The sequence below is a fragment of the Macrobrachium rosenbergii genome, chromosome 27, assembly GCF_040412425.1.
Source record: "Macrobrachium rosenbergii isolate ZJJX-2024 chromosome 27, ASM4041242v1, whole genome shotgun sequence".
In the NCBI taxonomy this organism is placed as follows: domain Eukaryota; kingdom Metazoa; phylum Arthropoda; class Malacostraca; order Decapoda; family Palaemonidae; genus Macrobrachium; species Macrobrachium rosenbergii.
Window position 1 is genome coordinate 13,107,713 of NC_089767.1, and position 14,937 is coordinate 13,122,649.

Genomic DNA, 14,937 nt, shown 5'->3' on the forward strand with positions numbered 1-14,937 from the left:
TAGTTACAGTCACAGTCATGTTTAATTTAACATTAACTTTACAGATTGGAAATTTGGTGTCCGAGATATTTCTCACAATATATACACTATCAATGACATATGGAGGGAGAAAGAGAGAATTTAGGCTATGCAGATAGAGTTTCTATAGAAAGCAAAAAAATTAATAACTATTGCCTGGTAAAATATCTTTAATCTTAAAATTATGTTACAAAATCTGGACATTATCATGGACTCAGGCTAATTACCTAAGTCAGGCAAAAGCCATTACCATAATTCATGATAGATCTCCTTACATGCCATATATGCTTTGCTATAATGGGGTTGTTGTGAAGCAGAGTCATTTCTTTTTATTTTTCCATACAAACCCCTCAAAATTTTCCTCCTTAATCATGTTTTCACCATCTAAATTTAAGACTACATGAAGAAGGAATTGGAATGACATCAAGGAACCAATGATCTGTGCATGCATGTAGACTCTACTTATGCTTTTTTTTTTTTTTTTATTTGGAGAACTTTTGTCTGAGAACATTTTATGAGAAAAAATGGACAATGCAAGTCATGGGTTTGTGTAAAAAAGTGTCTTGGAAAGTCTGACATTTTTAAGAAAAAATCGGATAAACATGGGCCATCAACAGTTACGGTGTAGCCCTATCTAACATCTTTCAAGAACTTGAGTCAATGAAGACAATACAGTATCTCAAGTCTCCCTCCCAAATGCTATCCTAGCTTATTTCTGAGTCTTACAAACTAACATAAATTTTTCAGCTTCTAGGTTACAACTACCTGTCTAACAGTGCGTAATGAGGAAAACAGAATGATCATAGTTTCGGTAGTGATTAACCTGTCACCAACTTGTTACCAGAAATTTTAATGTTTTAAGGGAATGGAATTGTATGGTTACTGAAGGCAATGATTTTCATGTTTGAAAATTTTTATTTAATTTTTCATGTATTCTATACCTCTGGTAGTACAGTAGTAGTCAATTGGGTGATGCCATTATTGCTTGGCAGCCTGTCCATCAATGCAGCTGAACAATCTCTCACTGTACCAGACTCCAAAGGAAAAAACCTGTGAAATGTCTTAGATATGAGGAAAGAAAGATAAAAAGAAGAGCAACTTGAAGACACATCTCCATCACAGGATGTTAGCCAATTAATACATGATGAAAATTTATTCAATGTATGCTTGAAAGTTTATTTTAGACATGTGTTTTTTTATATACTTTATACTTTTGTTTTTATTAAAGTTAGATATCCAAATATTTTGTCTTTACATTCACAATAAAATATATAAATACGACAGAAATTTTTAAATCATATGAATAATGATAAGAACAGGATTTTATCCTGTACAGTATTTACAGCCCCTCGCAATTTACCACAATATTGTGATAAAGAAACCATGAGGCTTTAATGAACTAAACTTACAAACTTACCTATACTAATAAAATTTTTCTCACTTTAATTAACAATGAGGCTTCTTTACAACAAAATCTGTCTGAAATAACTTTTAAATGGTATACACATGAATCTATGGTATAAAATTTTCTTGCATTACACAGGCATTGAATGTTCATTCCTACCAACAATCAATATCTTAACCATTTAAAGCACTGCAACTAACCTCAAAGCCAATGGGAGAAATTAATTTAAATATCAGGCATGGCCATATCATGATGGAATGGTATTGGTAGTTGCTCAAATACACAAAATTCTTGCAACTTCTCACCTTTCAACCAGTAGTTGTAAATTGATTAATATCTGTAAGCAGAAGTACTGATGATATGAACCATTAATACAAAACAAAAAGTCATCATCATTTCATTTTCCTTAATGATGACTTATATGCTGAGCACATACAAAAATTGATGCTGAATAACTCATTACCGCAAAATATTAAGTACAGTATAGCTCATGACGTATTATTGCTCAACTCTGACTTGTCTAATTTAGGTGCAGAAATAAGATTAACTTTGGAGGGTTTTTTTGGGGAAAAAGTAGGTCTGAGTTTTGAGTGGACTTTGGAGAAAGACTTCCTGAGGGTTCTGCCATTTGGCCTTGGATTGGCTTGTGGAACCATAATTGGGGCAGAAAATTTACGGATTATGGTCTTCCCCTTGTGGACAGTGGTATAATTGTACTTATCATTCTGAGGTTCCAGAGACTTTTCAGGTGGTGTCCGCTTCCATAAAGTTGCCATGTTCCTCTGCTTCTCTAGTGACATGGTCAGAAGAGAGTTGATGACAGTTATAGGTGACATAAAGGTTTCATTCTTTCCATTAATCTCTGAGGAGGTTTTTGTTTCATTCTCGTTTCCAATTTCATTTTCTTTTTCAGTTTCATTGACATACTGTACCAGGTCTTCCTTTGCTTTTCCTGCTATCTCAATGTTACTGGCATCGTATGCATCAGAAAAAGTATTCCTGTTCCCTGTGTCACCTTCTAGAGTTCTGTTTTCACAGTTCTTCCCAAGAAGGTTTTTATTACTAATTTTTTTATTACCATATAAAAAATTATTCACTGACAGAGGATATAGGTGAGAGTGCTTTTCAACTACAGAATCATATGCATAGAGCAACTCTGGGGCTCCTGAAAGAGCATCTGATTCAGTGTAGAAGTCTAATATAAACATGGCACCCAATTTTCCAGGGTACATGTGATCATACATAGTCAGTACTACCCCAACAATTGCAAGAATAACACTAATGCAGCCCATAAGCCACCAAGCCCATCCAAACCTGAGTTTTGTCATCATTCCTTCAACAAGAACATATTCTGGAAAGTAATAAACAGCACAGCCAAGATAGTGTAGAGATGATATTGCAGTGAGGGTACCAGTTATTATGAGAGGCCAACAGCTGAGTTCTGGACATATCATTAAGATCACAACCCAAACAGCCCAAGAGTACATAGCAGCTATTAATATATATGAAGTCATGGACCCTGCATGTATGACGGCATTACCCAATACTCCACGCCATGCAAGGCCTTCACCACTTATTTCTGCTGTCAGACTTACCAAAGGCAGAGGCCACCCTTCTTTCAATGCTGTCTTGTGTATTCCAACTAATTCAGCACGACTAATCCAGGTCACATAGTGGGTAGTATGATTATCATCAGTAATATGAGTTATTTTGGCATGCCATAAACCTACCCAGAAACCAACTAAACTTTTCATGGGATGACCTTTTGGTGTAATGGGTACTTTCACCTCTGTCTCTCCAGTAACCCATGAAGATGAAACATAGGCACAGGTTGTGCCTAGGCCAGTCAGCAAGCACAATATTACCTAAAAAACAAAACAAAAAATCTATTCATTTTCAATCCATATTGTTTTCTCAATACTGTACAAGGTAAAACTTAAATTCCAAGAAAGTACTATACTGTACCAACAGATAGATATCAGTAACGTAAATACAGACATTGAAAACCATACTTATAAAAAAAGCAAGATGAACAATATGAATGAAGAGAGAATAATTTGCAAATGGAGCTGAATATTTTAAAGAAACACTTTAATTTATAATTTTCCCTTCCTAGCAAACAAGGTGAAAGGCAATCAGCATGGGAATTTTTTATGTTATCACTGTTATCAAAGGAAAATATATGAAAAATATAAATGAGATGCAATATAACAAGGAAAAACATAAATGGGATCAAGATGCCATCAAAATTACATTAATTAATAACGAGTACAGAAAAGTGTAATGAAATTATTTACTGCAGTATTACTATTTTACTGTATAAGTTACAATAGTGTCCCTCCCAGCTTTGTTAATTTGTTACAGCCTTATAATGCCTTCAATTTCATGGCCTGTCATATAGTACTGTACTCTCCCAGTTTTCTCCTTGGATTACTCAGCATAACCCTTTTTGCTGTCCTATCCTCTTAAAATCCCAAATATTTTGCATGAGAATGAATGTTCTATACCATTTTCTTTACAAAGGTAATAACTTCCTGTGTGTATTTCCATTTGAAGTTTGTTCTGATACTATATAAACCTACTGTAATTAGTTTTCATGACATGGATAGCCTCTTCCGTAAATTCTTGAAAATAGAGCAGTGGACCATTTTTTTGTCAAAATTTTTCACAGCTTTTTTTGTTATTGTTTCCTCCAGACTTTCCTCCTCATTTTCTTTTCAATTTACCTTCTATTTTTGAGCTCTTTCTCCAGCAGTTCCCACTGGGGTTACAAGTTTGGTCTTCAATTCTCTCTTATAATATTAATCTTTTACCTTCCTTGTGTATGACGTTATGCTATTTTTATGTCCAGTACTGTGCTGTACTTTACAGGACACCGACCATATGCCTTTTTCTATCATTAAGCCTCAACACGCATTACTTATGACTTTGTACCGCATATTTTCTAACAAGATTTTTTGTTCAAAGCTTCAAGTTTCAAAATTTGCAAATACTGTTTCATTTATTTTCTTTTTACAATACTTCCAGTACTACACTTCTTACTCCCTTCACATCTCCATTATTTCCATATTTCTGAGATGTCTCGTCTCGCAACAAGAGGGGAGGCTTTTAGGAAGATGTTGGTGTCAAGAGGGAAAACGTTGTTTTGCTTGCACACTAGAGTTCCACATATGGGTCGACCTGATTATGAGAGAGACATACGTACATCTCTCTTCTGTCAGGTTCCTCATGATAGTAAGCCCACTGCTATGGAACAGTTCAATGCTGAGCTCATTACTACTCTTCCTGAAGAGTAGCGTGAAAGTGGCAGTTGAGCCGAAAAGGTCGGATATGTGAGATTCTCTCATCAATCTCATAGCATCTTTAACATCTGGGATTGCCAGGAAGCTATTTATCCTAAACAAGACAGAGGACCCCATCTTCTTCCACATAGAAAGGAGAGGAATCTTGTCAGCCCTTTTGTCAATCTCCCAGCTGTGTCTAGGAAGGGAGGAAAGGGGAAGAAGGGGTCACTGAAAGGGGAAGAAGGAAGGAGGGGTCACTGACGGTGGTGATCCCTTCTTCTACTGTCACAAGTAGAGGGTTAAACTCTTTCCCTCCACTGAGCAGTGTGGCAGAGTCAGGGGCAGAACCCTGGATAGCATCAGGATTCCATTCAGAGACCTTTGTCCCCCCCCCTCAACTTGCAAGCACTGATTCTGTTCAAATCATATTCTCTGGATTTGTCTAAGGCTCTTAACCAGTCAGCAGAAGTGGAAGCAATGAAAGAGAAAGGTGCCATGGAAGTTGTGGCACACCATTCTCCAAGTTTTTAGTCATCTCTACCTAGTGGAGAGAAAGTGACTTGGGTTGGAGTGATCAGTCCTTCCCTGTTGAACAGGTTTGTTCTGCAGACTTGTTTGAGGATGGAAACAGCACTTTCTGTGTTAGAGTCAATTATGGAGAGATTTCATGCTTTCAACAGACCAGAAGGATGCATACTTTTAAGTACCCATCCATCAGAACTCTTGGAATTCCTCCCGTCTCCATGGGGACTATATACCAGTTCCAAGTTACATGCTTCAGAGAGGGGGATGGCCCAAAAGATTTTCATTTGGGTTTTTCTTGGATTTGGTGTGGCCCACTGGAGGGTACACACCTGATGCATTATCTGGAGAAGCAATAGGGGAGAGCTGACCCCACTGTCAGCACACTTGGTCCAAAGATCTCACATGGACAGCAAATGGGTTGTGCATGCCATTTTCCTGGGCAACCATGTGCACCTGATCATAAGTGAGCAGGACACAGACTCATCCAGAGGAGAACCTGAGAACTCATGTTTGGACAAGGAGGGTGCAGTCCTCTCATCTAAATAGGTAGGTGCAGGAGCCCCTGCCCTACCAGACCAGCAATGATCACATACTGATGACTGACAGCCTATCTTCTCCTAAAGGGGGGGGAGAGTTCTTGTGCAAGGCCTCCGACTTACTTTTTTTCTTCTTCCTCCTATGCAGGGGAAGAGTGTCTGAGGACAATGACGAGCTTGACCACAATGATGATGAAGATGACGAGGAAGAACTATGAGAGCACTTCTTCCCTTCTGTCTCCTGAGTCTTGCTAGTCTTCAAAACAGAAAGGATGGTCAAGGTACCAAAAAATGACAGCACAAATGAAGGATCAGCTACAGGGAGGACTACCATGATAGGAGCTCCCCTTCATTCAAGGTAGCCAAATAGCTGGAACAGCTGTAGACACAACAAGAGAGGAAGGTGCTGGAAACAATTTCTTTTCTCCTCTACCAAATTGTCAAGAACACTGCAACAAACAGGCTACCTGAATGTTGAGGGTACAAAATACATCTTCTGCAGGTACTATCAAGATGACATCTGGGTGCCTGGAACATCAAAGTCAGGTCAGTCTGAGGGTGAGACAGCTACTTATGGTGCACCACTGCCTAGTCCTCCAAAGAGAAGGCATGGCTAGACTTCTGCAAAGTTTGAGTGCTAACCCCCACAAGGGGAGGTTAGCACCAACAGACACAGAAAAGGGAGGAGGAGAACTACGGAAGGTACCAGATGGATCTGGGATGTATTCACCCCTGAAGAAGCCAGCAAATAGTTTTTATCCTTTTTCCTCCTATTACCAAACTTTTCCCGCTGGTGAGAAGTCACGCCAACACACTCCTTGCAGGGGAACGTGAGTAAATGCTCTCCCCCTAAAAGGAATAGTACCTGTCAAATTCTACTAAGACACGGGACAAAGAGTGACCCTCACAACAGCATTGATCATATTTTTTCTCCAACTATGATAAACAACAATGAGAAATGCAAAAACAACAATCCAAAGTGATAAGTAAAGAAATTATCTTGTACTCATTTACAAACATTCAACAACAGCACGTCAGGAAGAGCAAATGGTGACATTAAGCAAATGATTGGCATTCCCCACTCACCTCCCATAAACACCAGTAAACGTCTTGTTACCAAGTTCACCACTACTCCAGTCCTACTGATGAAATACTCCTCTATAAAACACAAAGATTTGTACTTCCATAGAACAAATAGTTTCAAATTCACTAAAAACTTTTGTTTGAACAACAAACTTGACATATACCATGTCTGATCAACTGTCTATACCCTCAATTCTTCTCTGCTCTCTGTATCATCCATTCAGCCTTCACTCAAGAGACAAGACCACTAACCACAAACTTTCTCACTTTTTATCTCTGATGGCTCAACAAATATACAGTAGGTTTTTGTCTACTGCTAAAGCATACTAAAGATTTCTTGCATATTACAGGAAAGTCATTACATGAAATACAAAATTTTACTTACCACCAAAACAGAGGATAGGTGCTTCTTACGAAAAGAAGGTAGGAGGATAATGAAAGCGATGATGGGAGTGATGAAAACAAAACAGATGAGGGCAGTGTCACTTGTAAAAATGGCAGCATAAGAGAAGGGTAAACTACAAATATAAAGCAGGACCTCCATTTTCTCTGTTCATACTGAACCATCCCGCTGTCATGACGTCATGGTGCTGGGCCACAGGGGGGCTGCTGGTTTCCCCATCATAAATACCAATGCTACTGTTTCTCAGTGACTTTCCATGATGTTCAAGTATGTCTTCCTCACCCCCATAAAAACTGGTGTTGTATAGTGATACCTGGCATCCTGAAACAGGAAATTTTTTTAACATATGAATGAAGACATTCCTCCCTGTATTATCAAAATGATTATATTTTTCTCAATACATATATATATATACACACACACAAACAGTAGAACCCCGGTCTTCGACCATACTAGAACTCGACATAATCAGATTTTGACACGAAATTTTGAGTAAATTTTGTGTCAGAGCTCAACAACAAAACCAGAATCCGACCCGATGCATCATATGATGTTTGTAGAAAAAAGTGTTTCGGGTGGCTGCCACTAATTGGCGTTATTGGTGGAGTTCTTCCCACATGTATTTAAAAGCATTTAAAGCCCACACATGCTGCTGTTTGGAGAAGTACACACGTGTACAGGTACATCATAATTTTTTTGGCTTTCTGCACTGAATTTTCATCCAATCATGGGTCCCAATATGTTAGGGTCATCATAATATTTACTGAAAGATGTTTTACAGTGATTTTGTACACTATTCCAATAGACTCTGTATGAAATTTACCATAAATACTGAATGTAAACAATGTTTACCTAATTATTACCGCAATACACCACCAGGGTGGTGCTGTGGTTTGTTTACATCTGCTCATGCCACAAGCTGCCGAGTGCCGACGTAATTTAGGAAATTTTTCTTAATTTTACGATAACAGACATACAGCTTATAACAGACATACAGCTTATAAATACTGTATTATTAATTTATTGTAATAATCAGGCTTGTTTTTCAATGTTATCATTATTAACAACAATTTTCGTGTGTACCACGTTACAGTACATTCTGGTAGTGCCTATAGGCTACCTAGCCTAGCCTATGGCGCTCGGTCTACCATCGGTAATATGGCGCATTTTCGTCGAGGCCAATTTTTTTGATACAGTATGCATTTAAAAATGTAAAAAGTGCTACTGATACGGTAAGTTATTCAACTCTGAACTTATTTATAATTTGTGTAATGTTTTGTATAAAAAGGCAAGGTTGGGGTAATGACTAGTGGTCAAGAATGGATTAATCCATTTTCAGTTATTTCTTACGGGAGAAATTGATTCAGAATCCGACTAAATCGAATCTCGACACTTCTTCTGGAACAGATTAGCGTCGAGAACAGATCTACTGTGTATGTATATATATATATATATATATATATATATATATATATATATATATATATATATATATATATATATATATATATATATATATATATATATATATATATATATATATATATATATATTATATATTGTACAGTAGAACCCCAGTCCTCACTGTACTAGAACTCGAAATAATCGGATTTCAACCACGAAATGTTGAGTAAATTTTGTGTCGGAGTTCAAACAACAAACCGAATCAGACCCGATTAATCATATGATGTTTGTAGAAAAAAGAGTTTCAAGGCGGCTGCCGCTAGTTGGCGTTGTTGGTGGCGTTCTTCCCATGCTTATTTAAAAGCATTTAAAGCCCACACATGCTGCTGGTGCTGCTGTTGAAAAATAAGCCATATTATCACATGAAATTAATAATACAGTATTTATAAACCGAATTACTGTATGTCTGTTATCATAAAATTAAGAAAAATTTCCGAAATTATGTCGGAACTCGGCAGCCTGTGGCAGATTATGTAATTAGTACCGCAATACACCTACAGGGCGGCGCTCTGGTTTGTTTATATCTGCCACAGGCTGCCGAGTTCTGACGTAATTTCGGAAATTTTTCTTAATTTTATGATAACAGACATACAGTAATTTGGTTTATAAATACTGTATTATTAATTTCATGTGATATGGCTTGTTTTTCATTGTTATCATTATTAACAACAGTTTTCATGTGTACCTGTTACAGTACATTCTGGTAATGCCTATAAGGCTACTTAGCCTAGCCTATGGTCTGGTATATCACGGCTGCATTGGTCATAGGCCAACTTTTTTGATACAGTATGCATTTAAAAATGTAAAAGTGCTTCTGATACAGGTAAGTTATTCAACTCTGAACCTATTTAATTGTAATTTGTGTAAAAGTTTTTGTATAAAAAGGCAAGGTTGGGGTAATGACTGGTGGTCAGAATGGATTAATCCATTTTCAGTTATTTCTTATGGGAGAAATTAACTCAGAATTCGACAAAATCGAATCTTGACACTTCTTCTGGAACAATTATATGAGAACCAAGGTTCTACTGTGTATATATATATATATATATATATATATATATATATATATATATATATATGTATATATATATATATATATATATATATATATATATATATATATATGAGTCTTATATATTATATATATATATACACACAATATATATATTGTATATATATAAATATGTATGTATGTGTATGTATACACACACACAGTAATACAGTAAACCCCTTGCTGATTCGCGTTCTCATGTTTCGCGGACTCACGCATTCTTCAGGTTTCTCTGTGGAACATATCTAAAATCATTCAGTCTTTGAAAAATTCGCCCATTATGCTATTTTCACTGAGAAATATTCACTAATTACTGTATTTTTATATAATTTTCATGAATAAATGCACTTTTTGAGATAAAACTATTAAAATACTTAAGTATAATGCATTTTATAAAAGGTTTTTCTTGGTTTAAGCTATCAAAATGGGCAGTTCTAAATGTTTTTAATGGTTTTAAGCATTAAGAACAACCCTATTAATGGGTGTGTGGGACACATCCCCAGCAAATAAGGGTTACAAATGTACTCTAAATAATCTACAACTGCACTATCTGGACAAATATATATATATATATATATTGACCATCACTAATCTGGCATCATTGGGACCTAGAGGTGCCGGATTAGCCATTTTGCCGGATTAGCCATTTATTAGACTAGAATACACCAACTCATTACACAGTAGCTAAGCACCTCATCCTAGAATTAAAAATATCCCATAAATCAGTACAAGTTGGTTAATAAAGAAAAGACAATTATCAAATACAGGTAGTGCCACTGAGTTGAGATAATTCACTTAAAACTTTTATTTCGAGTTTCACGATGGGGTTAGTAATTAATTGTGTCTAAAACATTTAGGAAATGTTTTTTTTATTTCCAACATGAGCGCAGGCATCAAGAGAGACCAACTTACAATAGACCAACTTGTTTTCCATCTCTTTATTCCATCTGCTAGTTAAAAAGTAAAGAGAAATGGTAAAATAGCATTATTAGTAACGTTATACTCTTGCCTAAATGAAATGCGTATGCCATAAACAACCGAATGGGAAACTGTTGTTTTGCTAATAATTTATCGGATAACAACTGTTGTGCTTGTATTTATCAAACATCGTACGGTAATACACAATTACTGTAAGTTATGTTACAAATGACGTTAAGTTTGTACAATACCTGATATATTTTTTAGCTTTACTATACCCTTGTTCGCTTTGGAGAAAAATCGGCAGGAAATATACTGCTACAGTAACTTTAAGCTGCAAGTTGTAGCTGAAGCTGAGAAAACAATATTCAAGCTGCTAATGACTATAAATTATCGTGCATCGGCAACATGGATGAAACTTTGCTTCCAGTAAATAAAACTGGAGAGAATGTATTTTAATCAAAACTGCTGGGCATGAAAGACTACAAAATTACTACAGTTTTCCACGCCGATAAATAAATATGTAAAGCTCATTTTATATGATGAAATCAAGAGAAATATTTTAATGGAATCTTGATTTTTTTACTAAAAAAACATGCCCCAAAACAGCCAGCTGCAATTCCAAGGCTCGTCATATATTAACAAAAAATAGCTAAACTAATTTCATAACGAGGCCTATTTAAGTTATATTTCGACTTAAAAAACACTTTATATACAATGAAAAATATCCTTGTCCCAAATAAATAAAGTATCCATATTCATTTACTATAACTAGAAATTCAAGAAAAGCGCTTTGAACTTGGTTAAATGCGTAAATACAGTCAAACCCCTTCGATATCGATTTAAAACAAAATATTGATTGCAATTTATAATACAAAAGCAATATGAGAATATACACAATTGGAAACAATGTAGTAAAGCATAACTTTAAAAGATCCATGAAAAAGATGCACACTCGTTATGTTGATGTTTGTATAATACTGTTAATATGTGAATAGAGTTCAGTATAATGTAGGCTAGGCTACCATTTTTTGATGCAGCACACTGTGCCACCCAATCGAAATGGCCGACGAGTTAGCGCATTGACCGGGAATTTGAAAATTAGTGCAGAAACATTAGAAATTACTCTAGCCAAAATTTGTGCATTACTGATTGTTCTGTTTACTACTGACTGCCGGATTAGTGATTTCAACCTGTATATATATATATAATAAAATATATATATATATATATATATATATATATATATATAATATAAAAATATAAATATTCTATAATATAAATATATATATATATATATATATATATATATATATATATATAAAAGATCTTTTATATATATATATATCATATATATATATATATACATATATATATATATATAGATATATATAAAACTATATATATATATATATAAAGCAATCAATATATATTTCTATATATATATATATATATATATTATATATATAATATATTATATATATATCTATATTATATATATATATATATATATATACACATTTTATATATACATAAATAAGTATTTATATATGTTGTTATATATATTATTTATATACATATGCTTATTATACAATTATGAAGCTGCAAATGTTGCTTAATATCAATGGAGGTATGTTTACCTCAGGAATATCCCGATGGGTTGTTTCACTGATAGGAATTTTAATAAGTGATAAATGGATTGGTACTGAGGGTCTTGACCCCTCAACACACATACTTATCCAGTGTCTACAGTCGACGGTCTACCCACTGGAGTCGCTGGAAAGTATCTGTGTCGAGGATCGAGGACCAGCAGCGCAAGATCCACGTTATATTATAAATATGGAAATGATAATGACCCATCGGGATATTCCAGGTAGCATGAATTATGATATTAGCCAATCATAACATTTGTAACTTCACAGTGATAAAATAAATCACAGTGATAAAATTTATATATATATATATATATATATATATATATATATATATATATATATATATATATATATATATATATATATATACATATATATACATATATATACATATGTATATGAATAATATATATACAGGCAGTCCCTGGTTAACAGGCGGGGCTCGGTTAACAGCGATCGGTTTCATGGTGCTTGTCTAAAGATGAAAATATGCAATTTTAAGGCTGAAAATTGCCGATTTCCGTTTATCGGCGCCGATACATAACTAACAGAGGCGCCAATCACTGAAGATCGCCGCTTTTCGGCACTCATAACCCCCGAAAATCACCGAAAACGTGCCGAAATTGTCGATTTTCGGTTAGCGGCGATTTTCAGTTATCATCACACCCTCGGCGACCCCGACCGCAACCGGGGACTGCCTGTATACATACATACATACATATATATATATATATATATATATATATATATATATATATATATATATATATATATATATATATATATATAAATATGTATACATATATTTTTATAAATATTACTGCTGTTTGCCCTCGATGTATTTATGTGTAGTAATATTAGTCAGATTGACCTCGACAGAGAAACGTCTCTGTTCTGCAGGTAGCCAGGCAATTCAAAAATAACGATCATAGCAGAGACAGATTTAGTCTTCGCTAGGCAGGAATAGGCTGTGTAGTTCAAAAACAAAAATATGCCGGTGGCATTTGGGACCTAAACCTCAGAGGGTTTCACTCAAAATCTCTTGGAGTAATGGTGATCTTAAGCTGTGTTTCCCTTTACCCTACGCGTTCGCGATGTCTCTGTCAAGGTCGGATTGCCTGGGCGTCGTGTAAAGATGCAGCCAGTCACCTTGCGGGAACCAGAGCGAGGTCAGAGAGAGACAGGCCATGAACGAGAAAGTACACCGGGCTCGTGCCAGAACGGTGTCCTTTGTCCCTTTACACCACTTTTGCTCCTCCGTCTATATTAATTAGTAAATTGGGAAGACTGCTAGTATCAAGACTTCCGAGTGTCCGTTGTAGCAAACGACCAACATAATGTTCAAGGTAAGTCCGATTCTTGTTCAAGGATCTTTCGATTGACTAATAACTTTCTGTACTTCCGTTTCCTTTGTTTCATCCTGCAGCCACCATACGGTATATGCTATTACGAAGTCTAGATTAAGCCAAATTATATTGTTTAGCGTTAGAGCCAAATTATTCCAGTAAGACTCAGGATCTAGGCAAGCAAGTCATTTTTACGGACTCTGGTATTTATTTGTGCCTAGCGTTCATTGTTTGGAAGAACTGTTGCGTCTTTTTTGTATTTAATACCATCTTAACAAGTAGAGATTTTTTAGCTATTTTTTTCGCAGTTGGTGACGTTATCATAAAGTCTTTATTCCTTGAATATTCTTTGTTAAGGTTAATTCGTGGCTCCAAGTGACAGGTTACGTGTATTCTTGGCATGCAGGCATGAAAAATACATAAATTAAACAATAACTGATCATCAAGACCGCAAGAGGTAACAATATATATATATATATACATACATACATATATATATATATATATATATATATATATATATATATATATATATATATATATATATATATATATATATATATATATATATATATATATATATATATATATATATATATATATATATATATATATATATATATATATATATATATATATATATATATATATATATATATATATATATATATATATATATATATATATATATATATATATATACACAGTATATATATCCACTATTATTCGAAATTATTCGAAAACAATTATTCGAAAACATTTATTGAAAAACAGCTATTCGAATGGAAAGTTGTTGAAAAAGTTATTCGAAAGGACAATTATACGAAATGATAAGTATTCGAAATGTTGTTTGAACCTTACTCTAATAAGCAATTGTTCAAATAGGCAAATAACTGTTTGAATGTTTGTTTGAACGTTATCTGATTTTCTTAGTTCAAATGTTTGTTTGAATGTTATCTGATTTTCTTAGTGGTAATAAACGTTGTGAAGGACATCAAGCACCAAGGACTTCATTTCTTCGGAATACTGCAGCCCTTCAGCGATGGATGAATACATTTCAAGTGAAAAAGGCAAGCCTATGCTTAAAATCGATGGTTTCCTATTCGTGAAAGACAAGCAAGTTGGTAACAAGATATATTGGAAGTGCAATAAGTTCGCATCGTATTGCAAAAGCCGAACAATTACCAATGATGGTGAAGTGATTAAAGTTCATCATGAACATAACCATTCCGGTGATGCTGTCAATACA

General features: G+C 34.8%; 1 protein-coding gene across 2 annotated transcripts in view; it reads right to left on the minus strand.

Annotated features, from left to right (window-relative positions):
* Nucleotides 1–913: 913 nt before the first annotated feature.
* The window catches only part of LOC136853411 (uncharacterized), an 84,555-nt gene continuing 70,531 nt past the window's right edge, over nt 914–14,937 (minus strand). For both annotated transcript variants that reach the window (XM_067128919.1, XM_067128920.1), the window contains 2 exons: nt 7,237–7,575; nt 914–3,288 (listed from right to left, as the gene is read on the minus strand). In XM_067128919.1, coding sequence (XP_066985020.1) covers nt 1,912–3,288; nt 7,237–7,395 — 1,536 coding nt within the window. In that variant the 5' untranslated portion in view covers nt 7,396–7,575 and the 3' untranslated portion in view covers nt 914–1,911. The remainder of the gene's footprint in view (nt 3,289–7,236; nt 7,576–14,937) is intronic.